The 27,679-nt window shown below is 42.2% G+C and overlaps 1 protein-coding gene across 1 annotated transcript in view; it reads right to left on the bottom strand.

The window, feature by feature from the left end:
- The window catches only part of TRPC7 (transient receptor potential cation channel subfamily C member 7), a 143,311-nt gene that overhangs the window by 74,790 nt on the left and 40,842 nt on the right, over nucleotides 1-27,679 (bottom strand). Inside the window, exon 3 of the mRNA XM_032336641.1 lies at nucleotides 20,797-20,979. Within this exon, the coding sequence (XP_032192532.1) occupies nucleotides 20,797-20,979 (183 nt within the window). The remainder of the gene's footprint in view (nucleotides 1-20,796; nucleotides 20,980-27,679) is intronic.

The raw sequence follows: 27,679 nt of genomic DNA, 5'->3' as shown, positions 1-27,679 counted from the left end.
GAGTGGTGTTTTGTCTTCTACCTTCTGAGGAGGAGGACAGGAGGGTTCTGTGAGCAAGGTAGTCCTGGCTCAGGAGGAAGTACACAATTTCTTGGGTTTTTTGCAATGGTTCCAAAGGCCACATGGTGGCTTTTTTGGGGGATCAAGGCCCAGTGAAGGGGAGGGGCTGGAGAGATGCTTCCTGAGATGAGAAGAAGGAAGTGGCCTCTATGAGTTTCCTGTGGGGTGTAAACATCAGACTGCATTTGAACTCTGCCCCAGAGGTAGAAGGACCACCAGATAGGGGTCATTCTAAAATACTGGGGGGATCGACCCAATGCCAAGGGGCTTCTTTGTGGAAGGGGAGGATCCCAGCAGTAGCCTGGTTCACAGATCCTGCTTCATTGGAAGCTCCTTGAGGGAAGGCAATCTTGTGTGTTTTGTTTTATCGTATTCCCAATACCTGTTACACTATTTGGGACAGAGAAAGTGCTAAAACCACCAAGCAGTATGGTTCAAAACCACACTGTTGAATGAATTAGATGGAGCTACAGCTTGCGCAGATGGTGATCAGTGTATACTAGGGGCAGCAGGTGTCCCCAAGGAGAAGTGAACAGGCCAAGAGCTCTCCTTTGGGTACATGGGTGAGTTTTCAGGACTGTGGTGGGACAGATGAGGATGCCCCAGAGTGACTGAGATAGGATTTCCCGGCAGCCTGGGTAGGAGATGCTGGGTCAGATTTCACATGGCTTAGAAAAAGTAATGTTAGGAGCCAACATTCACTGAACATTTATGATGCCAACCAGTTAATATGTAGCCAGTCCCTTAACTACTACCTGCTACGGGTCAGAATAATTCCTGGAAGGTAGCATTTGTAATGTGCTCACCACCCACATTTATCCAGTACTTACTATGTCCCAGGACTTTATAAGCAAGTATTATTGCCCCCACTTTAAGAGATGAAGGAAAAACAAGGTTAAGGGATTTGCCTAAAGTGACTCCAGGCTGTCTCACCCCAGCGCTCATGATTTGAACCACTACTCCACTCAGAAAAGATTCAGCATGATTCACATCATGTTGAAAGACCTGGTTTTTAGCAGAAACGTGCATTCTTTGATTTTCTGGGAAGGATTCATTTATTTCAGGAAGAAGGCTTTAACAACTGTGTTATATGGTTGTGCATATATGTGCAATGCTTATAATAATTACAATAGAATATGTATCCATGTGTGTCCCCCACCCTCATAGAACACTGTTTTCTTGGGGTAGTGGTCTATTATCAGCAAATGATCTATAACTGGTGATACATGAATCCTGGCATAAAAATAATAATTATTGACAAAACAGAAAAATGTTTACCTTCTAATGCTAGGTGAATCACACCACAGAATTATTTACCACATAGCTGCAAGTATGTAAATACAAGTCTCCGTATGGGAAATAATTGGAGGAATGTAAGCAAATGGAAACAACTGACATATGAACATATGATTGTAGATTATTCTTTTCCTTTTTAAAATTTTTCCTATTGTTAGGCTGTTTGTGTAATAAGAGTATAGAGAGAAACTGTGAAGACAGCATCATGGATTCCATTTCCATTATGGAATGAAGCCTGTATGTTTCAGCACATATCTATAGCCTAGCGCATCTGGCCCTACAACCCCAGGCTCCTGGTCCCCAGCCCCACCCCCATTTTGCCCCATCCTCCCTAGCCTCCTCCCTTCCTAGATGCCCTCACCCTGACCATCTGCAATTCTCCAAACGTTGTCATACCTTTGTGCTTTCCCCCAATTTCCTTGTCTGGAAGATCTTCATTCCCCTTTTATTTTGAGCTCTGACATATCTTTTACAGTCTGACTCAGAAGCTACCTCCTCTTCTTCCTTACAGGCTTCCCACATCATTTTTGCCTGAGCTAATCTTTCCTTCCTTTGTTGGTCAAAGGACTAGATACAGGTCTCTGTAGCCCTTTAGGATGTACGCTCCTGATGGCAGGGACTGGGTCTTACTTTCTAATGTCCACAGATTCAGCTGATAATAGGTGTCACATGATTTGTCTCCTCCTTCTTCAACTTGTAATTCTGCCTGTTCAGAAAGAGCTAATACCTATCAGAAGGGAAGCAAGCACATAGTCAAATGATATATCAAATGAGTTTTTTTTTTTTTTAAAGTAAAAAATTGACAGTTTCTTCAGGATTCAGTTTTGGAGACCAAAATATTACTAACTTTGTCAGTCAAACAGTGGTATTTTATATTTAAGTGATCTTTCTTTCTTTCTTTCTCTTTTAATAAAAGAAGGCTTTCGGTAATGATCTGAGTTTTTCCACAGACTCAGTGCAAATAGTTACAAGAGTTCAAGAATGAGACAAATAATGACTGATATCCAGTAGCGCATTGTGGGCTACTTTTCTATTTATATCATTTGATACTCAAGAGAACCCTTAGTTTTTAGGAATGCATTTCATCCACAACATGTGATTTTATTGTATTTCAGAAAAAATGAAGCTGGGAGAAAACTCAGGCATGTTTCATTAATTTATTCAGTCATTTAATGAGTAAATAATTTTGAGAATCTATTGTTTGCTTGGGTCTGCTCTAGGCTAGGGATACAGTGGTGAGCTGCTTCTGCAAAGTCTAGTGTGTTGGAGGAAATAAACAGTAAACAAGTAAACAGACATTTACTATAAAAGAGGGTACTGGGATGGAGAGTAGCCAGTGAGGGAGGGAGCAACATGGTGACCACATTCATATAGGATGATCAGGAGGGTCACTCTGAGAAGGAGATAATTGTTATAATTATATCTGAGTTTTGAACAATGAGGAAGATCTGGCCAGCAAATATTTGAGGGAGAGGGATCCATAAGTTCTCTGGGTTGGAAACTAGTGTGGAATGTTGAAGGGACAGGAACCAAGCAGTGTAGTTGGAGATCAGTGAGCAGGAGTGAGCTTGGTGCAAGGTGAATTTAGAGAGAAAGGTCAGGCCATACATCATCTTGTAGGCCATGGTTAATAGTTTGGATTTTTTTTTTTTTAAGATTTTATTTATTTGACACAGAGAGAGAAATCACAAGTAGGCAGAGAGGCAGGCAGAGAGGCAGGCAGAGAGAGGGGAGAAAGCAGGTTCCCCGCGGAGCAGAGAGCCCGACATGGGGCTCGATCCCAGGACCCTGGGATCATGACCTGAGCCGAAGGCAGAGGCTTTAACCCACTGAGCCACCCAGGTGCCCCAATAGTTTGGATTTTAAGCACTTTACGGGCAAGAGGATGTTGTTGGTGGCCTGCCTAGATCCCTTTATAAGTTAGGCATACACAACCTCAGCTTCTGGGTATGTTGGTTGTTTAGAGCTCACTGATACATCCTTCAGAATTTTACCTCCACCAATGGGAGCTGCTTTGCCCAGAAATGCCTGGGAGGTTATGTCCCCCTTGGGGAGAGCCTGCAAGTAATGACTTACTGATACAGATGCCCCTGTCTTCAATATGGGGCATGAATGTAGTGCAACTCACACTCCAGAGCTCCCCCACGAGATGTGGCTGAAGTTAGGGTTCACTGAAGCCACTTCTTAGCATCTTCATCAACTTCTGCCCCTTCATGGCAGGATTCTTCTGAGGTCACTCACTTACACAAGAACACTTATCACAGGCTCTGCTTCTCGTAGTGCTAATTATTAGACTGTGAGTTCCCTTGGGGCAGGGGCTGCACCTGTCTTGTTCACTTTTAGATGGAAGATGTGAATGGAGCATAACATGATCTGATTACTTTAAAAATTCTGTAACTTTCGTTTGCTTGTGTGGTTTGTGTGCAGGAAGAGGAGAGAGAGAGAGACCAGAGGAAGAAGACCAGTTGGAGGCTACTCCAGTCTTTTAGGTACAATTTGACTATGGCTTGGATTATTTAAGTGAAACGATCTCTATTTGGCCAAGATTTTCATCCATAATCATACTTACAAAACTCCCCTTCCATCAAGGAATTTGCAAGTGACCTTAGGCAGATGAATGTTAATAAAAGAATAATGCATTATGGTACATAATGGAAGGAATATATAAAAGATCAAATGCTCATTAAGACACTGAATCCATATATGAGCATTTAGTACAGAAATAATGAGAGTTGGTCTTTAGCTTAATTACTGGAGTTAGTCACAGGTCCTTGGGGGAACTATAATTTCTAAGATCTGTTTGACTCTGGGATAAAAGTGACAATTTGAAAATGGCTCTTGCTGTTCTTTCCACTTCAGGCTAGTAAATGCATCTGATTTGCATCTGTTTCTAGGAGGCATGGGGGATTTATGTTTCTCCCTTGAATGCTCCTCTGATTCCTCTCTTCTTGTTAACCTCCAAATCTGGACATAATAATAATCACACTCAGACTATTTTAACAAATGCAGCACATGATGAATATCAGGATAGTCAGAAAAGCTAAGGCCAGGTAGCCTAGGAAACATGATAACCAAGAAGAAGAAAATGCTTTAAAAGATTATCCTTTTGTGCAAATATTTATATAGTGAAAGAGCTGAACAAAAGGCAGCAAAATAACCAAAAGGCAGTAGCTTTCTATCCTGTTGTGACAGCCCATGCTTTGAGGATCTGAAATCCCTTTTGCAAAAGCATAGTGGTATCTGCTCTTTAGAGGAAGTTGTGTCAGATGATTGACAGCAGGCCTGAGGAAGGGCAGAGAGGAGGTATCACATACTCTGTTTTTTCCTCTTAAAACTGAGCCTGGCAGGGGGTAGGGGCAGGCCATCAACTCTGGCTAGTAAGAGGAGGGAGCAATCCTGAGATTCACTGTGAAACAGTCAGTGATCTGAGCTTCCTTTTGGGCTGCAGGTTCTCTCTCTGACTGTCCGGGGTGTCCTGGCAGCCACCCATCTCTCTGCTCCATCCCTAAGACTACCAGGCCAGAACCAGTGTTAGGGTTTTTTAAGATAGTAAGAGTTCTCTTGCAGAGTTCCAACTCTAGAGTGAGCCAGGTCAGCAATAGAAAAAAATGGGGGTGGTGGCCTCTTACTTTGAGGCCAGCATGGAATAGCAGCTGAATTCTGTTAGGAGCATTTATAATCACAAGGGGAATTATAGTTAGTGGAGAAGGATTAAAGCCTATGACTTTGCACTTTTTGCCTGTCTATTCATTTGCTCAGCAGGGAGTAATACCCTGTATGTACATGTAATGTGCAGGGTGAGTACTGTTTTCTGTCTTCAGAGACCAAGATGGATGAGGATGGGTCCCACCTTCCAGGAGCTCAGTCTTTCCAACAGCTAGAATCATGAGAGCCTTTAAAAGATACCTTCCCTGGGCTCCCACACAGAAGAATTGGATTAGAAACTCTCCGGGTGGGGCACCAACATTGGTGTTCTCTAATAAAGCTCTCAAGTAGTTTCACCATGAAGCTAAGTTTCAGAATTTAGTTTTAGAGAGATATAACCTTGAATTTGGTCTAGAGAGATGGGATACATCCTTGAGAACTATAATCCCTGCCCTTAGGGTTTATAGGTAAGGGGTTATGGCCTAGATTCTGAAAACTATCCCAGAGATTCCCAACACAGGATGCTTGTGTCCCCACTCTTCCCCCAGGGGCAATAGAGAATATCTGGAGACATTTTTGGTTGATACAGCATGGGAGGAGAGTACTACTGGCATCTTGTGGATAGAGGCCAGAGATGGTGCTAACAACTATCCTATAAGGCACAGGGTGGTGCCCCCAGCAAAATATTGACTAAATATGTCAGTAGTACTGAAGTTGAAAAATCTTGGTTTAGTCTTTTGTTTTTAATTTAAAATCAAGATAATTAATATGTAGTGTAGTATTGGGTTGGGGAGTAGAATTTAGTGATTCATCACTTCCATATAATCTTCAGTGCTCATTCCATCAAGTGCCCTCCTTAATGCCCATCCCCATTTAGCCCATCCACCCCACCCACTGCCCCTCCAGCAACCCTCAGTTCATTCTCTGTATTTAAGAGTGTCTTATTGTTTGCTTCCATCTGTTTTTATCTGATCCTTCAAATCATCATTTTTGTATCCTTTGGGTAAATACCTAGTAGTGCAATTGCTGGGTTGTAGGGTAGTTCTACTTTTAACTTTTTGAGGAACCTCCATACTATTCTCCAGAGTAAGTGCACCAGTTTGCAATCCCACCAAAAGTGGAAAAGGATTCCCTTTCTCCACATACTCATCAACATCTGTTATGTCTTGAGTTGTTAAATTTAGCCATTCTGACAGGTGTGAGGTGGTACCATTGTGGCTTTGATTTCTATTTCTCTGGTGCTAGTGATGCTGTGTATCTCCTCATGTGTCTCTTAGTCATTTGGGTGTCTTCTTTAGAAAAGTGTACCTGCTTTCTGCCCATTTCTTAAACTGGATTATTTGGTTTTGGAGGGTTGAGTTTGATAAGTTCTTTATAGATTTTGGATGCTAACCCTATTGAATATGTCATTTTCACATGCATTTTCCCCTTCTCTTGGTTGCTTTTTAGTTTTGTTGAGTGTTTCCTTTGCTGTGCAGAAGCTTTTTTATCTTGATGAAATCCTAATAGTTCATTTTTGCTTTTGTTTCTTTTCTTGCCTCTGGAGGTGTGTCTAGAAAGAAGTTGCTAAGGCTGAAGTTAAAGAGGTTGCTGCTTGTGTTCCCCTCTAGGATTTTGAAGGTTTCCGTCTCTCAGTTAGGTCTCTCATCCATTTTGAATTTATTTTTGTGTATGGTGAAAGAAAGTGGTCCAGTTTCATTCTTCTGCATGTCGCTGTCCAGTTTTCCCAATGCTGTTTGTTGAAGAAACTATCTTTTTTCCATTGAATAGTCTTTCCTGTTGTGTTAAAAATAGTTGACCATACAGTTGTGGGTCCATTTCTGGGTTCTGTATTCTGTTTCATTGGTCCGTGTGTCTGTTTTGCCATTATCATACTTTATTGATGATTACAGCTTTGTAAGACAGCTTAAGGATCCAGAATTGTGATGACTCCTACTCTGCTTTTCTTTTTCAACATTATTTTTGCTATTCATGTTTTTCCTGGCTCCATACAAATTTTAGAATTGTTTCTTCTGGTTCTGTGAAAAATGCTGGTGTTATTTTTATTGGGATTACATTGGATGTGTAGAGAGCTTTGGGTAGTATAGACATTTTAATAATATTTATTCTTCCAATTCATAAGCATGGACTGTTTTTTCCATTTCTTTATGTCTTCTCTACTTTCTTTCATAAGAAATTATAGTTTTCGGTCTACAGATCTTTTATCTCTGGTTAGGTTTATTCCTAGGTATCTTAGGTGTTTTTGGTGCCATTGTAAATGGGATGGATGCCTTGATATTTGTCTTTCTTTTCCTTTTATTGTTGGTATATAGAAATGCAACAGATTTCTGTACTTTGGTTTCATATCCTCTGACTTTGCTGAATTCATGTGTCAACTCTAGCAATTTTGGTGGAGTCTTTCTGGTTTTCCACATAGAGTACCATGTCATCTACAAAGAGTGAAAGTTTGACTTCTTCCTTGCCTTTTTGGATGCCTTTTATTTTTTTCCATTGTCTGATTGCTAGGCTAGGACTTCCAGTACTATGTTGAACAACAATGGTTGGGAGTGGACATCCTGTCATGATCTTGCACTCAAGGGAAAAGCTCTCAGTTTTTCCCCATTGCGAATGATACTAGCTGTGGATCCTTTATTTATGGACTTTATGATGTTAAGGTAAGTTCCTTCCATCCCTACTTTCTTGAGGGTTTTCATCAACAAAGGATGCTGTATTTTCTCAGATGCTTTTTTGTATCTATTGCGAGTTTCATATGGTTCTTATCCTTTCTTTTGTTAATGTGGTGTATCATGTTGATTGATTTGCAGATATTGAACCACCCTTGCAGCCCAGGAATGAATTCCACTTAATTGTGGTGAATAAGCCTTTTTTTTTTTTTTTTAAGATTTTATTCATTCATTTAACACAAAGAGAGATCACAAGTAGGCAGGAAGGCAGGCAGAGAGAGAGGAGGAAGCAGGCCCTCCGCGGAGCAGAGAGCCTGATGCAGGGTTTGATCCCAGGACCCTGGGATCATGACCCGAGCCGAAGGCAGAGGCTTTAACCCACTGAGCCACCCAGGCGCCCTGTGAATAATCCTTTTAATGTACTGTTTGACTCAATTAGCTAATATCTTGTTGAGAATTTTTGTACTCATGTTCATCAGGAATATTGGTCAATAATTCTCCATTTAGTGGGGTCTTTGTCTGGTTTTGAAATCAAGGTAATGGTGGTCTCATAGAATGCATTTGGAAGTTTTCTTCAATTTTTAATTTTTGAAAGTTTCAGAAGAACAGGTATTAATTCTTTTTTAAATGTTTGGTAGAATTCTGCTGGGAAGCCATGTGGCCCTGGACTCTTGTTTGTTGCAAGAATTTTGATTGCTGATTCAGTTTCTTTTCTGTTTGTGGGTCTGTTTAAATTTTCTACTTCTTCCTGTTTCAGTTTCTAGTTTTTAGGAATTTATCCATTATTTCAAGATTGCCCAATTTGTTGGCATGTAATTACTCATAATATTCTCTTATAATTGTATTTCTCTGGTGTTGATGATCTCTTTTCTTTCATTCATGATTTTATTTATTTGAGTCATTTCTATTTTCTTCTTGAGAAATCTGGCTAAAGGTTTATCAATCTTGTTAGTTCTTTCAAAGAACCATCTCCTAGTTTCATGATTTGTACTACAGTTTTTTCGATTTCTATGTCATTTATTTCTGAAAAATCTTAATTATTTCCCTTCTTCTGCTGATTTTAGGCTTTGTTGTCCTTTTTCCAGTTCTTTTAGACTTAAGGTTAAACTGTGTATTTGAGACTTTTCTTGTTTCTTGAGGGAGACTTGTATTGCCCCATACTTCCCTCTGTGACTACCTTTAGTGCATCCCAAAGGTTTGGGACTGGACTGTTGTGTTTTAATTCTCATTTGCTTCCATGTATTTTTTTTTTTTAATTTCCTGGTTAAGCCATTCATTCTTTAGTAGGATGTTCTGTAACCTCCATGTATTTATGGTTTTTCCAAATTTTTTCTTATGGTTGACTTCAAATTTCATAGTGTCATGACCTCAAAATATGCATGGTTATGATCTCAATCTTTTTGTACTGGTTGAGACCTGATTTTTGGCTCAGTATGTGATCTATTTTGGTGAATGTTCCATGTGCATTTGGAAAGAATGTTTGCTGCTTTAGGATGAAATGCTCTGAATATATCTGTTAAGTCCGTCTGGTCCAGTGTGTCATTCAAAGTCATTGTTTCCTTGTTGCTCTTCTGATTAGATGATCTGTCCATTGTTGTGAGTGGAGTGTTACAGTCCCCTACTATTACTGTATTATTATCAATGAGTTTTTTAACTTTGTTGTTAATTGCTTTATAGAATTGGCTACTCCCATATTGGGGACATATTTACAATTGTTAGATCTTGTTGGATAAGCCACTCTTTATTATGATATAGTGCCCTTCTTCATCTCTTATTAATCTTTGGTTTAAAATCTACTTTGTCTGATATAAGGGTGGCTATTCCAACTATCTTTCGATGTCCATAAGCATAATAGATGGTTCTCCACCCCCTCACTTTCAATCTGGAGGTGTTTTTGGCTCCAAAATGAGTTTCTTGTGAGCAGGATATTGATGGGCCTCAGTTTTTTATCCATTCTGATACCCTGATTTGATTGTAGCATTTATATTCAGAATAATTATCGATAGCTATGAATTTACTGCCATTGTATTACATGTAAGGTTGCTCTTGTCTCTGTTGCTGTCTAGTCTTTGTTGCTTTTGGACTCTCTTTCCTGCTTAAAGGAAAGGAGATTCTCATTCCCCTTTGGTATTTCTTTCAGAGCTGGTTTAGTATTCATGTACTCATTTAGTTTTTGCTTGTCTTAGAAACTTTCTCTCTCCTTCTATTTTGAATGACAGCCTTGATGGATAAAGTATTCTTGGCTGCATATTTTTTACATTCAGCATGTTGAATATATCATGCCGCTCTCTTCTGGCCTGCCATATTTCTCTGAACAGGTCTGCTGCAACCTTATGTGCCCACTCCTGTAGGTTAAGGACCTTTTATCCCTAGCTGTTCTCAAAACTCTCTCTTTATCTTTGTATTTTGCAAGTTTCACTGTGGTAAGACTTGGTGTTGACCTGTTTTTGTTGAATTTGAAGGGAGTTCTCAATGCCTCTTGGACTTGAATTCCCATTTCTTTCCTCAGGTTAGGGAAGTTCTCAGCTATAATTTGTTCAAATAAACCTCCCCCCCCCCCCCCCACTTGTCTTCTTCTGGGACTCCTATGTTATGGATATTATTGCTCTTTGTGGAATCACTAAACTCCCTCAGTCTTTATTCGTGATCTGTTTTTCCCTCTTCCTTTTCACCTTCATTATGTTCCATAATTTTGTCTTCTATATTGTCTACTGGATCCTCTGCTTCTTCCATCTCATTGTGATTACATCTACTTGGTTTTGCATCTCAGTTACAGCATTTTTTATTTTGGCCTAGTTTTTAGGTCTTTTATCTTTGAAGCCAGGGTTTCTCTGGTATCTTGTATGCTTATTTCAAGTCCAGTTAGTATTCTTATGACTCTTGTTCTAAATTACTCTTCAGGTATATTGCTTATATCTATTTTGAGCAAATCCCTGGCTATGATTTATTCTCCATGTTTCTTTCTGGGAAAATTCCTCCTTCTTGTCATCATATCTAGGTTTCTGTCTTTTGTGTATCAAGAAAGCTTGTTCTGTTTCCTGGTTGTGAGAGTAATACTATATTAAGAAGGGGTCCTACACTGACCAGGGCTTGGTGCTTCAGGAGGTGTTTCTAGTGTATGCCCTGTGCACTCTGCCGTTGTGTTTTGGTTGCTCTTTCCCACAGGTCAGCCCTCTGCATAGTTCCTCCTTGCTTGCCCTGGGGAGTGTTTGGAACTTAAACTAGATGTTCTTTGATTTGTTTAAGCTAAGCCTGATTAAAAAAACTTTTTAAACTTTTTAACCCAAGAAAAGAGAAAAGGAAAAGAAAGGAACAAAAAAACAAGCAAACAAACAAAAAATGATTAGCCTGATTCCAAAGAATAAGAAAGAAAGAAGAAAAAAGGAAAGAACAAAAAAGAAAAAGAAGTCTAATCCAAAAAATAAGAAAAGGAAACAAGCAAACCAACCAACAAAAAAGTATAAGCCTGATACCAAAGAAAAGAAAAGAGAGAGAGAGAGAGAGACTGGTCTTATTCCACCAGAACTGAAGCTGACTCTTTGGAGCACTCTTTGATCAGCAGACCTGGTACATGCGTTGGGTGGTGTCTTCTGGGGCAGAGGTCTTCTGGGGAAGAGGCCTGCTGAATCGGCTCACAGTCAAACCTGCCCTTGTAAAGATGTCCCTGCCAGGCAGAGGGGTGGGGTTTGGTTTAAATGACTCCAGCCTTCACTGGAGGTGCTGTGTTTCTGAACTCTGATTATGGTGGTAGTGGGGGTGGAAGATGGCATCACCCCATCCTCTTATCTCCAGGGAGGGGGATCTTACAGCCACTGCTGTTCAGGAGGCCCTCACAGAAAAACAGTCTCCTCTCCTGTGTTCCAGGCTTTCATCAGATCCCTGCCATTACCCTGTCTGTACCTGGATGTTGACATGCCTGGTGTCACAGTTCTTCTGTGTTTGTCTCTGGCTGGTGGCTGGGATTCAAAACTCCAAATCTTAAAGGGCTTGGCAAGGTGTGGACCCACTCCCCTTCCCCAGAGAAGAGCCTCAAAGTGCTGTGCCTGACCCCATTCTGTCCCAGGAAATCAGTCACATGGTGTGGGGCCTAGGCATGGTGGCTGGAGTCTGTTTTGACACAGTGAAAAGCTGCGACCAGGTTATCTGCCCTCTGAGCGCCTTTCTGGCCCCTGCTGCTAAATGGCTGCTAGCTGGCTCCCGGTGGGCCTTTTGTTCTTGGAGAGGCAAAATATCCTCTTCTAAATGTACTCCAGGAAGGGGAACGATCTCTTCCAGTGCGACCCAGGAACCCCACACCGCAGTGCCTTGTGTGTGCCGCTCTGTCTCTGACTCTCTCCCTCTCTCCCTGACTTCACTCTGTGGAAACGGTTCCCTCCCCTTTGTGGTTCTGTGGCTCCGAACCTGGTTCATGGCTCCGAACCTCAGATCTACAATGTAATTTCCCTTCAATTGTGTAAATCGTTTTCTTAATCCTCAGATCTATTTCCTGCTTGTTCAAAATGATTTGATGTTGATCCAGCTGTGTTTGAGGGATGAGGCAAGGTCAGGGTCCCGCTATTAGTCTGCCATCTTAACTCCTCCCTCAATCCTGTTTAGTCTTGAGGATAGGTCTACTTCTAAGGTGAACATGGCAAACAGCTTCCTTTAGCTCATATTTATTATGCATATACCATATTCTAGCTGCATTATGTGTGTTAAGAAACACTGATTATTGCTTATTAGGTATTATCTGTGCTCATTATAGAGATAAGGAAACTGAGGCCCAGGAATGAATTAATTTGTCTGAAGTCACATATCTAGTAGGAAAAGGGCTTAACATGCACAGTCAGGCTTCTAGATGAAATATACTGCTGCCTGACAGGTTTTCTTTTTCCTCTGAGAGTTTTTCCCCAGGCAGTTAAGTGGTCGGTACATACTTGGATTGGTCCTTCTTAAGATTTGCTGCTTGAGAAAAATAAAACTTCCTTTTCCTACACAAAACATAGCCCATCTGAGCTGAGAGTAGTGGACATTGATAATTATTGGGCTGTGTGGTCAGGCTAGGGCTAAGAAGTGCTGAGAGGAATCCCCAAAGAGGTTGCTGATGGATGCTTTTGACACCAATGGATTCCAACAGCATTTGGCAGCTACCGGGTATCCTGGGGCACAGTTCTGGGTAGTGCCTGACTGGCCAGGCTGTGTTTGTGACAACTCTGATTTTCTTAACTCAGAGCATCTGGTAAAACGATGCCTCAGCAGGAAAACACAGTGGGAGAACGTCTGCTTAGAGCATGTGAGTGTCTGAATGGACTCTCAGATGTCCTCTAGAAAGCCCTGATGTCCCTAGGTCCCCTTTGCTCACTGTCCCTGTGCTCTGTGCAGAGAGAGGAAGTGAAACAGAACCACAGCAGAGGTCATCTTCCCTCCATCCTTCTAGTGTCCCTCCCCGTGGTCACTGCATTTGGGTGAATGGTTTCAGGCAGATGTGCATCTATTGCTGGGTCTCATTGTGTCCTTTAACACAGATTTCAGCCAGCAGACTCTTGGGCATCAGGGTCCCCCTTATCTGGGAGTCTGCTGCAGGCCAGGCCAGCAGGCTCAGCAGGTTAATGAAAGCTACATACTTAGTGACTGGAGAATTTGAGCAGGCCGGCACTTAACTGTAACACTGTATTGAGACCCAACATGTTCTGTTTTCTTCTCCTGGGAATTTTTCCAGGTAGAAAAGTGGGTCCATTTGCAGCATGGCTGTAAAATGTGCACAAGGTGGTGATTTTTGGAAGAAAGAAGCAAAGGAACTTCTGTTGGGTTTAGAGGTCCTGGCCCAGCTTTACAGAGTGGTGATGTGAGTGGAATTGTTCCCATCCCCAGCTCACCCCACCCTACTTGGCATTATTCTCTGAGAGAAACTTATGAGTATATTTTGTGCATTTCTGGGCCCTATGTCTATGAAAAAAATCTCAAAATGAAATTGACAGCTTGGAATTGAGGTTCATGGAGGACATTGATTTAATGTGTTATTATTATTTTTTTTTGGTAGAGATTTTCTATTTTTATTAAGAACACTGACTATTCACAAAGAATTTACCACCTTCCCTCTTGGCTGGGCTGTTGGATCTACTGTTCAGTTGTTTGTTCATCTCCCATGGGATTTTTCCCCAATTTTTTTCACTTTTTTCAGGCTGCCTTCTACCTCAGAGGGTGATCCTGTTTCCTATTTATAGAAAGCTTGAGGCTGTTAGTATGAATTCTTTCAACCTTTATCATTTGGAAGTCATTAGAGCTATTTTCCCAATAGCTTCATTCTTCTCTCCTTTCAACATATGGCAGGATTATACATCCCGGATTCCCTCATGGTATTGTGGGTGGTGTGACTAATTGTTGACCGTGAATCGTAAGTGGAAATAATGTGTGTCACTTCTAGGTGGAAGCATTTCCTTGCTAGTGTGGGACTCTCCATCGCTGGAGTTCCCTTTGACAGGGTGGGGCCACTGGAGAGAGTAGCTGTCCTATCAGCCTGAGTTTCTGAGTGAATTCTGTTCCAAGACGGAAATAGGATGAGCAATAAATAAGACTTTTTTCACTGAAAGTCACTATAACTTTGGCTTTGCTTGTCAACGGAGCTTAATGATGCCTGTCTTTATTAATATCATGTCCCTCTTGCCCAACAGTTATGCTGCATCTATACCCATCCTGTTTGCCTTCTAGCCTTTCTCCTCATATTTACAACTGCTTCTCATTAAAGTTTTCCAGTGGCTTCCTTTTATTCTTGAAAAAAAGAATGAGAACAAAATTCTTTAGCATGCTTAATGAGCCTCTGCATGGTCTGGTCCCTGCCTGCTTCTTGACATTCATCCCACACCCCACTCTTCCCTAGGCCTTCCAACTCAGCCACATTCACCTTCTTTCAGTTTCTCTTATATGCTATGTTTTCTCTTACCACAGGGCCTTTGAATTTGCTTTGAACATGTTCTATCCTTTAGAAATGTCCTCCCCATATCTGGTTAACTTTTATTCTTTAGCTCTCAGAGTAAGTATGACTTCCTCAGAGAAACCTTCATTGACTTCCCTGATTAGGTGACATCTGACTTTAGAAGTTATAATATCATGGTCTTCTCTTTTATAACACTTACTTCAAATCCAACATCACAATTTATTGGTGTGGTATGTTGATTATAATCTGTCTCTCCCTTGATGACTGATATCCTGTCCTTTATTCAGCACTGTGTCCCTAGTAATTAGCATGGCATGCTTTGTTGGCACTCACTGAAAGATTGTTGAAGGCATGAGTGAGGATATAGGTCCATACTGTCCAGTGTGGTACCCACTGCCCATGACCGGCTTTGCTATTTGAACTAATTCATTTAAAAAATACTAAGAATTCAGTTCCATAATTACCTTAGCCACATTTCCAGTGCTGGCTAGCCATGCATAAGAAGCTAGCACCTACTGTGTTAGACAGCAGAAAATAGAACATTTGCATCAGCACAGAAAATTCCCTGGGATAGTGCTGCCAGGATAAAGTCCAAGTGGCTATGTAATGAAATGCCCTCAAGAATTGTGTTCTGAGAAGCTTTTCAGTCTGCTCCTTTCCCACAGTGATACGGCCATGGGGAAGCACTTGTCGCCCTCTAAACATAGCCCCATCCATGCCACTCTCCCTCAGGTATCTGCGACTCTCAGCTTTCACCTCCCTCTGCCTAAATTGTCCTCCCTTGCTTCTCCGCTAAACTGACATCCCATCTCACACCTCTCATCCTTTTAGCCCTGTCTCAGGCATTTCTGGGCTTCTGGGAAACTTTTCCTGGGGTCCCGTGGGCTGAGCTGGTCACTGCTTCCTCTGGCCTCCACGCTCTCCGTTCCTGTTTCTGTTTGTCCTGCTCAGACAAGATTGTAATGGTCGTTCACACTTCTCTCTCCTTTGTTCTCTTGTTCTCTCTCTTTTGCTAGATGAACCCCTCAAGGGTGAGGCCTGGGTCTTGATCTCTTCAGTCTCTCCCATGCTTAGCATAAAGTTGGTGGTGTGGTGGACACAGTGAATGTTTATTAAATGATGCCTAAGTAAGTGAATGAAAATCATAGGGAATATTATTTCCTTAGTACAATGGTATGGAAAAAAGGGAACTGTCTTAGTAGGGTTAGTGAGCCCCCCTCCACTTTAACTCCTTGTCCCTCTCTTTGTTCTGTCCCAGGGGTTTATTTTATGTGAGACTAGCTTTCTGAGCTAGGAATCACCTAGGAACTTGGCAGAGTCAGGAAAAGTGCAGCTCTCAAAATCTGGCAGACTCAGCAAAGTGAAACTGCTCCCATAGGAGGGTAGGGAGTCTCATCAGTTGGGAGGAAAGATGGCCAGTGCCTTGCTTAGGTTCCACAAACCAAGCCACAAGCCAGGACACCAGACAGCAGGGGTCCACCTGCAAGTCTGAAAGTGACTACTGTGACCTCTACTTTGCTCAGCTAGTGAGGTGTAGAGGCTGCTGCTGCTACAGTCATAGCATCCCTGTCCCCACCTTACCTACCACCTGATGGCTCTTTAAGAACAGGACTATCATACCCACCTTGGGATGCCCAGAAGACCAGTCAGTGTCTACAGAGCTCACAGGCAGTGGCTGAAACAGCATGTCAGATTGAACTACCCCCTTACTGGTGATACTGCCTGGTAACAGACATGCTCTCTACAGTGGGACAATGTAATTTTGGACAAAATATTCATGTGTTCTTCTTTTTTAAAAAATAATGTATCTTTGCTTAGTTATGTCCAAAGAACCTCCATTTCCTCTCTAGGTAGAGGTAAGGCTTCTGTTGTGCAAAATTGGACCTTCAGGGTCCTTTTGTCCCATTCTCTTGTGACATTTGAACTCGAATGACACATATCTACAAAGTTCTTTCAGTGAATAGGAGGTTTATATGATCCCCATCTAGGCAGACCTGGAGTCAGGAAGAAGCAAGGGATAATGCAGGGGAAAGGAGGATAATATCCCTGTGAGCCTAGAGATGAATCAAGGGATCAAGAGGAGAGAAAGGGAGGGGTGAGAGTAAAGGTTTCAGATGTGTGTCTTCAGTTAATCAAGTTGAAGAGAGCACCAATGATTGAGTCTGGATCTCTGTGACCAGCTGGTCAGCACTGAGCATGTGCTAGACACTGGGCTCCTTTTATGGCCGCAGCCTGGGTCTGGCTGAGCCTAAATGGATTTCGAGACTGGTTGGGTCTTTCCTTTTCGAGACTGGTTGGTGGAGCTGGAAGTTCCCTAAGCATTTATTTAGAGTTGATATGCAGAGGGAGAAGAGTGCCTTTAAGAAGATATTAGGCATGATTCTGTGGGGCCAGAGATAGCTAGAAGTGGAGAAGACAACAAGATGTCTGCCAGTCCCATTGGCCCTGAAGAAGACCAAGGCCTATATATGGCAGGCTGTGAGCCAAAGTTGGAGGGATTGGTTTCTTTATCCATGAGGCCCAAGTGGAGTTACTTCTGAGGTTATGTGTGACTCAGCCTGGGGAGAGAAGCCTCCTTGCTTCTTCATAAGGCAAGCCTGGCTTCCAAAGGGATCATAACCTGTTAAGTCTGGTATGGAGAGATGGGTGACAGAAATGTGTTAAGTAACATGAACATGGGCTCTAAGCCATTGTAGTGTACACAGTGTACATATATGTACATAGGATACATTCATACCCACAGGCTGATGGGCCCAATGCTATTTGAGGCACACTTACTTTATCCCATTTGATTCTTATCATAATCCTATGAAATAGGTATTATTATCCATACTTAATAAACCAAGTGAGACATGGAGAGGTTAAGTGTCTTGCTCAGGTGACTCCATTAATAATGGTTGGGTCAAGATTAACCTCAAAGGGCACCTTCTGAGCCACTTTTCCAAAACTGTCTTCCAAACACAATGATTAACATTTCATATAACACATATATGTGGGTTTTTGGGGAGGCTGAGTTACTTTCTTAAAACGGAAGTCATGGAGAAAAACCATATCCTCACAAGACCTTTTGTCTTTTCTGGAAGAATTTTAGGCTATAATGATAATGTCCTTACCCAAGGGGAAGTTTCTAGCATTTTATAGGGAAAAGACAAAGGACAAGGTAGGGAATATCTCTGGAAATAGAAGGACCCCCCACCTGGTTCCAAGGAAGGAGGACATCATTGAATGACAATAATGATGCTTCCCTATGGAACTCCAGAGAACTTTACAGTTTGCAGAGCATTTACTCTCATATCATACTATTTGAAGGTTCACAGGAAATGGGAGCAGAAGCTTATATGCCCATTTTGGAATGGAAGGAAGGAAGGATGAGACTTAGAGACCTTCAGAGACTGGTCCAAAACCATGTGGCTAGTAAGTGAAGGAATCATGCTAAAAATCTGGTTTTGTGACACCTACTTCATGATTCTTTTCTGTTTACCAGGTGGCCCCTTGTGCAATGGTGGGAAAATTGTCTTGATCTCATAGAGGCTGACATTATGACTGAGCCAGCCGGAGGATCAGACATTAGTGTGGTGCGTGAAAAGAGGCAGACATTTAGGTGAGGGACACAATCCAGGGCTCATTATCAGCCACAGGGCAGCACCCACCGCATTTAGATCTGTGTGTTTCATAGCTCAAAGAGGCTGATTTAACATTAGAGTTTCCATGGATATATCTACATGGAAAATGAGTTTCATCAGTGTTCCATGAGAAAGAGTTGTGTGGTCAAGTAATACATATTGTACTCTTTTTCTTTTAATTAGAGTAGCAAAGCATATTAAAGCTCTGTAATGTCTTTAAACAAAGAAATCTTTTTGACTCTACTTAACTCAGGATCTCCCAATTTATTAACACAACACCATTTTTAAAGATCCTACTTAGTAGCAGCCCATAAAACTGCCAAGAACAATTAGTTTGCTTTAATGACTGAATTAGTGGTTTGATTTGATATCATGTGGGCAAAGGCTTAGGAATTTTTTATGGTTCTGTATTCTAGCCTTAAAGCTATTATATTTATCAGGTGCAAAGGGAATGTATTTATAAAGAGGCTTTGATGCTAGTCATTTCATAACTCAAAGACCTAGGGTTAGATTGTGCCCGTGGAAGCATGCTAAAGTTCATAAATTAAAAATTAAATCTCATTATAATATTAATGTATCTTTTTAATATTAGGTATTTTCACTATAACTCATGATAGAATAAATGTCAAGGGAAGCTCTGTGTCTGTCTGCTGTTACATAATGGTACACACGGTTTGAGAGAATTTATCCATTGGAGGTGTTTCAAATGAGCAAGGCTGACTTTTTAGGCAGGTGGTTTATCATCTTCCCACCCACAAACTGCTGCGGACACTTGACATTCATGATGCATATTTCCTGAGGCCTTTATGACTCCTAATTGGCAAATACCACTAAATAATTTCCCTCATGAAGCCTTTTTTATTGTGCCCTGAACCGTCCTGTTCATGATATACTTCTCTTTTTCTTCTCATTCATCACCAGGGCAGTTTTGTACTCAGTAGTTGACAACAAGGGGAACACGTAGCTCTGAGATAGCGGCCAGACTTCTGGACTAGCTGACTAATCTACCCTCCCTGATGGTGTTGCTAGAGGTTTGGATTTATGTTTCAGAAAAATGGTGACCGCTTGCATTTAATGGGTCGTTGCAATTGCTCATAAATAGCCAAATGGCAAATATAAATCTGCAGATGCCAAGCATCTCCTGTTCTTCGGGTTTTCAGGGACATCTTCACTTCCACCCTATGCTCCTCCCCTGTGCTGGGAGGCAGGGAAGGAAGGAAGGAAGGAAGGAAGCAAGCAAGCAAGCAAATGCTTGTGATTCTGGAAATTCAAGCTCATTGTTACCACTGCTAATAGCTTCCATAGCGGGGTTTGTGTGAACTCCAAGGCCGTGGGTATCTTCAGCAGCTTCTGAATTAGAATGCTGTGCTTTGATGAAAAGCCTCATTGAGCTCTTGGGATTGGTGAAAAAAATGAGAATTTTCCTGACCCCAGAAAATAAGGTTGTACTTGAAGCTATAGCCTGCTTCTTCTCTTTTCATAGCCCTGTGTTTTTGAATGGTAATTGAAGGCCACATTTCCTATGATTCGTCCACTTTATCTTTGGGACCCAGAGTCTTTGAACAAAGCTATTTTTCCTAGGTTTATTATTATTATTATTAAAAGTAAGAGGGACAGGAAGATTTTTTCAAACTTGGAAGCTCTAACTAGATGATTTGCACAGATGCATGTGGTTTGTTGAAAGATGGTTCCCTCCATACAAATTAACGTAAGCAAGAGAAGTGCCCAGAGGTCAGTTTGGGGACATTGAAAATACCCCAGTATTGACCCTGTGAAATAGCTGGGAAAAAATAAAAACCCTTGAAGGCTGAGCACCCATTTTGCATATACGCAAAGCACAATAATTATGAAACACATTGATCTTTGGAGCGCTGCAGTTTTCATCAGGATGGATGACATCATCTAATGTCAGAGCAGATTCTAAAGAATCCAGAGTCCATCCAGAGTGGAGGCATAATTGACTTTTGCTGCTTAGGACTCAGTCTGACCACCCACTGTGGGCCTGAGGGCTGCTGGGTGCTTGTGGCCATTAAAGACACCTTGAGGTTGACTGAGGAGGTGGACAAGCTTACTCCTGTGAAAAGTCTCCTTGAGCTTCCTACTAAGTACTTGCATAAGCCTTTGGAATGAAATTCCTCTAAGGCTCCCAGAACCCTGGCTCCCACAAAGCCTCCATGCTAAACATTTCTACTCAGCAAGTCCCTAGGCATACAGATCTCAATCAGTGCTATTGACAGACCAGCGTGATTCATTTTCTTGGGAAAACTGGGGAATTGGCATCCTAGCTGATGTCAGGTCACATTGTCCCTGCCAGTCATTTGGAGGCTGAAAATCTCCTCTGTTGTTTTCCAGGCCAAAGCCTGCTCGTGGAATTACAGTCCTGCTGCCTTTCCCTTGGTGGGCTGGGGAGTGAAGGAAGGGGGTCACTGAGAGGAGCTTTGAGCAGTCCTGCAAGGCTGGCCATTCTCTGTCTAGAGAACAGTCGGGAGATTGGTGTTTTCACAGTCTCCTCATGGGAACGTAAAATACGCTTGGGCACAAAACTAGGCCAACAGCCCCCCAAGGCGGGAAGGCCTGGAGAGGTGGGGAAGCTTACCTTCTTGACTTCGTATTTAATGGCGAGTTTGATGCGGCTCAGGCTTGGACGGTGGTGGTCGGACCAGACTTGGAAGTTCACATCTCCATTTAAAATCGCTTCCACCTCTTCCGTGTCTCGGCATAGGTCCAGCACACCCACCACAAAATCCTTGCATTGCATAGATAACTTCCTGTAATCGTTCTGACAGAATAAAGAGAAATCAGGGGTGTGTCACACGGAGCCCCACAGAGTGGCACAGCAGAGCAGCGTGGATCAGTAACTGTCCACCAAGTGTGAGCTCATGGAGAGCACTGGAACCAGGGCTGGGCTGTGTCTAGAAGGCACAGCAGCTTAGAGGGGCCTCTTCTCTAAGCTGGGATTGGACAGGGTGGGCTCCAAGGGGTACCTGCTTCGGAGTCACGGGGGGTGCACGCTGGAACTGCAGATTCCCAGGGACCCTCATGGACTGAGTCAGAATTCCTGCCACTGACACCCAGGATCTATCCTTTAACCTTGTTCTCTAAGGGATTCTGATGGCAGCTGATGCCCATCCTGGCTCTTTCAAAGTAGCACTTCTTTGTGCCCAGTTCTGAGAGAGGGGTGATAAAGAAATGAACTTTGGAAGCTGGAAATAACACTTCACTCATTTACTACCCACTTAGAGTGGTTAACTGTTGTACACAGAAAGTTTACTGGAAGATACGGCTGATAGGCTAAAACTGGAAAAAAATGCACATAGGTGTGCTTTCTTTTTAGGGGCTGGAAAATCTGCTTATAAATTATAAATTTAAAAATCAAATGTAATTTAAAACTAATGGGATCCTTTCTTACCACATATCCTTTTGTATGGCAAATCGTGGCTCCTTAAATTGCCAGTTGGGTAAACATCTTTAGACCTTTGTTTTGTTTTGTTTTGTTAATAACAAATGCCTATCCCTAGGCATACCTTTCAGAATTATCTTTGAGAGTCTGGGGTTCCTTCCTGAGTGACATGCTGGCTTCTCTCCCCGCCCCACCCCAGGCAGATTGCTTCAATTCCAAATAATGATCCAAAATGTTGGACAAAAAAATGTTTCATGTCACCCTCATACCACTACTCCCCAGAAATATTTTCCTCTAGAGGTTTCCTTGTTTATTTCTTAGTTGAAGCAAGTCTATTCAGAAAGGACATGAGAGCCAAATGTCACTTTTAATGTTAATCAATGTCAATAGCCTTCAGACTGGTAAGTAGTAGTTGGTAAATAGGAATGCAAGTTTGCTTTTCCAGAATTTGGATTCCTGAGTAAATAGGTGGGAACCTGGCAAACTGTAGAAGCTTAGCTATTTTTCTGAATTAAGGATTCTTGTCTTCTTCTAGCACTGCCACATCAAAATATCACTGTGCATTACAGAAGGAGGGCGGTAAGTGTTTGTTTGCTGGGAGGAGGATCAAGAAAATGTTTTCTGACAAGAATGGCCTTCATTTTCCTATATAATTTAAGAAGAAAAAGGAAAATTCTGGGTAGAAAGAGAAGACTGCTCAGCTCGGGCAGACTGTTATGGAGAAGGATTCAGGGAGGATACTTGGAGTCTTCTAGGTTTTGGCATAGAGCTGGGTGATGAGATGAAGAGCTGTATTCTGTGCTCCTCCATCCTGAACATCTCGCCCTCCGTCCTTCCCTCCCTGTGTTCCTTCTGTCCCTCATTACTGTTATGTACTCAGCAATGAAAAATTGGCAATGAGCAGGGCAGATGTGGTTTCTGAGTTAGTGTGGGGTAGAGGCGAGGCATCCATTCTCTGGGTTGTGTAACAGTAATGCTAGGTAAAACTTGCTCAGAATGTATTCCAGCTAAGATATTCTGAGAGCCCTGATGAACCAGGGGTGGGAAACTCAAGGGACTGGGCTCAGCAAAAAGGACCTGTTCAACTCTGGCTGTCCTGCTGCTGCAGCTCAGGTGTCCTGAGCATTTCTGGCCCCTACTCCTACCTTTCTTGTCTCTGTCTTGAGAAGGAGGAGTCTCTGAATATTGTCACCTGTTCCTGGTAAGGCAGACACTTCCCTGTTAGTTAGACATGACCTCATCTCCTGGTAGAAACTCCTGCCTAGAGCTGAGTGTAGGGTTAGATACAGAAAAGAAATGGAAAGGGCTTGACCTAGCCCATGGCCCAAGCTCCCCATGCTAGGGACATGAGATTGTACTACCCTAGAGTCTCTGCACGTTTCTGCGCTCAGCACAGTTCACAATACAAGGTATCATTTTCCCCCCCAAGGTTTTAGCTTCCCTGGGCTCTTTCAGCTAACCTGGCCATAAAAAGTTGGGGGGACCCACTAGACAGTGTAGCCAAACATGTAGTTTGCTTTTGCTTTCTGCATTAGACAGACTGGGAGACAACAAACCTGGTGTCTGCAGATGGCTGGGAGAGTCAGAGAAAACTCAGGCCTGCCGGGAAGACGGAGGTGACATGGATAAGGACAGCTACAGATGGTGGGGGTGCTCATGGTCAGGCCCAGGCTTACTAGAGAGGACCACAGGTAAATGTCTCTGGGAAATTATGATGATTGTGATTTATTGGGCCAACCCTGAGCTCAGTAAGCCTTCCGGGTCACACTCTCCCAACTTTAGCTGGAGGTAGATGAGACACACACCCAGGAGTTCACAAGGACCCTTTTAAAAATAATTGCATTTTCTGTGCGTTAAAATCTGCCAGTCCCAATGGGTGACAGATGTTCTACCTGCAGCACCTCACTTAATCCTTAGAAAAATCTCACGATGGAAGGACTGTCAGCATTTCCAACTTAAACGTGAGGAAACTAAGACCCAGAGAGAGAGACAACAGATTGAATCCATTTTTCCTTCTATTTGTAACTTACTCACATCTCACAGCCATCCTCCCAACATTGCTGTTGTTATCCATGGTGGTTTCTGGATCCAGGAAGGTGACCCTCCCATTACTCTGCCCTCTCATTTCCTTGACAGCCACTTTCTCAACTCCTAACTCAGCCATTCACTCTCTTACTTGTTCCTAGGAACCACAGCTCCTTTGGGACCCCACCTTCAGTTCTTCCCACTCTGACCACCGCCTTTTATATGTTGAGCTCACTCCCTCTGGGACCCCAATCCCAGCAATCTTCTCCCAGAGCTACAGGGCTGCTTTGATTATACCTCCCTTTCACTGGTTTTCCTTCCTTTCAGGGGCCTGGCTCCCTCCCTGCAGTGCTTATAATCAGGGGCAATCCTTATAAATCATCCCTGTCTATATCATCAACTCTCTTCTCCTCTCTCATCCTTCTTACTAGACAGAATTCTGACCTTAGTTGAGTCTACTTCTCCACTGCCCTGTTCCTGCGTCTGCAGAGAAAATGTGGCTGCACAAGACACAGCCGTGCTGATCAGGCATGCTATCAACCACCCCCACCTCTGGCGGTCCTCGATGTCTCTGGGGAGCTTACCCTCCCTCTCTCCTGACAAGTATTGTGTACCTTCTCCTCTCAGTCTTCTGACACCTCCCCTTCCTCCTAATTTTCAAATGAGGACCTTGTCTCCCATTTTGCTTGAAAAATAGGAATCATCAGAAGAGACGCACCGCATGCTGACGTGCTCACACTTTCTGTCTTCATGCATTTGCACCCATGGACTACTCCCTCTTCCTGCTGCAGAGGAAGTGCTCCTGCTCCTATGTAAGGCCGCCTCCTCTACTTTGGTGTTGGATATCAGCCCCTTACGCCTACTCAAGCACAGGGTTCCTGCAACCTTCCTTTCTTTCTCCTGTGTTGTCAGTCTCTCCCTTTTCCTACTGGCTTAGTATACAAACATGCTGCTATTCTCTCATCTTAAAAAAGACTTTCTCGTGACCCCACTTTTCTCTCCAGTTACAACTACAATTTTCTCTTCCTTTTTATAGCAAAACTCCTCAACTGAGTTGTCTATACTCATGGTTTCCAGTTGCCCTCCAGGCATTCTTTCTTATTCCATTCAATAAGGCTTCCACACCCATATCCACTTTCTCCCCTGCGACTGTTTTCATTAGGGTCACAAGTGACTTTTATGTTGCCAAATCCAGCCTCATACTACAGGACCTATCGAGAGCTTGGATATAGATGATTACTCCCTTCTCTCTGGTACACATTTTTCACTTGGCTTCCAGCCTAACATGCTCTTCTATGTGTTTTTCTTCCCGAATGACTATTTTTTTATATTCTTTCTGCATCTCTTTTCTCTTTGATATCTTAATTTTGGAATGCCCCAAAGATGTGCCCTGTCCTTTGAATTCTCCTTTTATCTATTTATACTCACTGCCTTAGTGATCTTATATAAGAGCATTAGATACCATCCATTTGCTGATGACTCCAAAAGTTATGTTTAGCACATCCTTCTCCTGAACTTGACTCAGATATCCACTTACCAAATTGATATCTCCACTTGAATGCCAAATTGTCATTTCACACTTAACAAAACTAGCTCTGGATCTAGTCTTCTCTACGTTAGTTTCCCCCACCCTTTCACTCGCTCAGAACCAAAAACTAAAAACTAAAAAAAAATCTGTCCCAGTCTGCTCTAGCATATTCTCCATATATCAGTTGGAGGGATACTTAGAAGAAGTAGTCAGATCATGGCACTGCCCTGTTCAAACCAGCCAACAGTGTCCCATCCACTCAAAGTAAAAGTGGGGTTGTTATGTCATTCTGCGAGGACATGCATGTGTAGCCCCTCCATTTTCCTCCTGATTTTACTTCCTCTGGTTCTCTCCTTCCCTCAGTCTACTCCAGCCACTCTGACTTCCTTGCTGTTTTTCCTTGCTTCCTTGCTGTACATTCGGCATGGACCAGACCTTTGTACTGGCTATTTTCTTTGCTTGGAATGCTCTTTGTCCAGGCTCTAAATGAATAACTTCCACAACTCATTCAAGTCTGCTCACATGTCACTTTCTCTTAAAAAAATTGTAACCCATGAGAGACTCTGGACCTGGGAAAAAAACTGAGGGTTTCAGAGGGGTGGAGGGGGGTGGAGGGAGGGGCTAACAGGGTGATGCGTATTAAAGAGGGCACATGTTGTGATGATCACTGGGTGTTATATTCAACTAATGAATCGTTGAACACTACATCAAAAACTAATAATGTACTATACAGTGGTTAACTGAACCTGGAATGTAAGCTTCTTGAGGGTAGGAAACATTGCTGTTTTATTAATAAGAAGAGTGTAGAACATGGTTTGGAACATGATAGATGTTCCATGAATGTTGAGTCAGTCAGAGCAGTTTACTTGTCTAAGATATCATAGCTACTAAGTGGTTGAGCCAAGATTCAAAACATGTAGATCTGGCCCAAATGCTGCTATCTTTCCTTTCACTGTGTTGCCTCTTCCCTTCTCTTTAGCACACTGTGAAAACTAGAGGCTTAATTGGGACCGACTGACATCTAACTTGGGGAAATAAAGGATGGACTGGTATATGGAAATTTGAACACCTAACAGATTCTCCAGTATAGTTAGTGAGTATACAGGTTTTCAAGTCAGGAGGACCTACAGGGTATCATTCTAAGTGAGTTGCCTCTTTGTTTTGTTGTCTGTTTCCTTTGCTGTGCAGAAGCTTTTGATCTTGATGAAGTCCCAAAAGTTCATTCTCACTTTTGTTTCCCTTGCCTTTGGAGATGTATCTTGAAAGAAGTTGCTGTGGCTGATATCGAAGAGGTTACTGCCTATGTTCTCCTCTAGGATTCTAAGTGAAATAAGTCACACAAAAACAAATACCATATGGTTTCACTCATATGTGGATTTTAAGAATCAGATGAACCCAGGTGAAGGGAAGGAAAAATAATACAAGATAAAGACAGAGAGGGAGACAGACTGTAAGGGACTCTTAATTATAGGAAACAAACTGAGGGTGGCTGAAGGGCGGGGAGGGGGAAGATGGGGTAACTGGGTGATGGGCATTAAGGAGGGCGCTTGATATAATTAATGATCACTGGTGTTACATACAACTGATGAATCACTATATTCTACCTCTGAAATTAATAATACGCTATTAGTTAACTAAATTGATTTTGAATAAAAATTGTAAAGAAAAATAAAATCAGGAGGACCTGGAGTCTGAACTTCTATTTTACTGCTTGTTAGTTGTGGGAAATGGAACAAACCATGTACCTCTTCTGCATCTCAGTTTTTTTTTTTTTAAAGGTTTTATTTATTTGACAGAGATCACGAGTAGGCAGAGAGGCAGTCAGAGAGAGAGAGGAAGGGAAGCAGGCTCCCCGCTGAGCAGAGAGCCCGGCGCCCCTGAGATCATGACCTGAGCCAAAGGCAGAGGCTTTAACCCACTGAGCCACCCAGGTGCCCCTGCATCTCAGTTTTAAATCTGTAATAATATACACATCATATAATCATTGGAAGAATCAGTACCAAAGCGATGTAAAATGCTTAGTATAGTTAACAAAGAATGACACAAATAACAAAATAAGTAAACACCCAAATAAATAAAAATTTATATTTAATCCTACCAATGGCAATTTAAATCTTTTTATAATTGGCATGCAATGTTACATTAGTTTCAAGTGTACAACATAGTGATTCAACACATCTGTGGTTAAGCAATTATTCTTATTATCACTTTATTTTGACCATTGATTTCAAAGTCTTGACCTTTGTTCTTTGTGGTGGTTAATTGCTGGAGTGAGAACAAGACTGGCTCATGGGAAAGGAAACATAAAATACAGGAGAAACCCGTGATTTCTTCTCTGTCTCCTTCCAAATCTAATGCACATATCAAAAATATCTCTGGATCTGAATTCACTTTTATCTCTAGTGATCATACCAATGCTGTCCTGGTTAGCACCTCCAGGCACTATCCACAGGTTACCATTCTTGAACTTGATTAAGTCTATAATCTTGCCAGTTCCAAATCAATCTGAATAAATTTGTTTTTCTT

The sequence above is a fragment of the Mustela erminea genome, chromosome 3 (assembly GCF_009829155.1).
Source record: "Mustela erminea isolate mMusErm1 chromosome 3, mMusErm1.Pri, whole genome shotgun sequence".
In the NCBI taxonomy this organism is placed as follows: Eukaryota; Metazoa; Chordata; class Mammalia; order Carnivora; family Mustelidae; genus Mustela; species Mustela erminea.
This window is presented reverse-complemented; position numbering and strand designations above follow the sequence as displayed.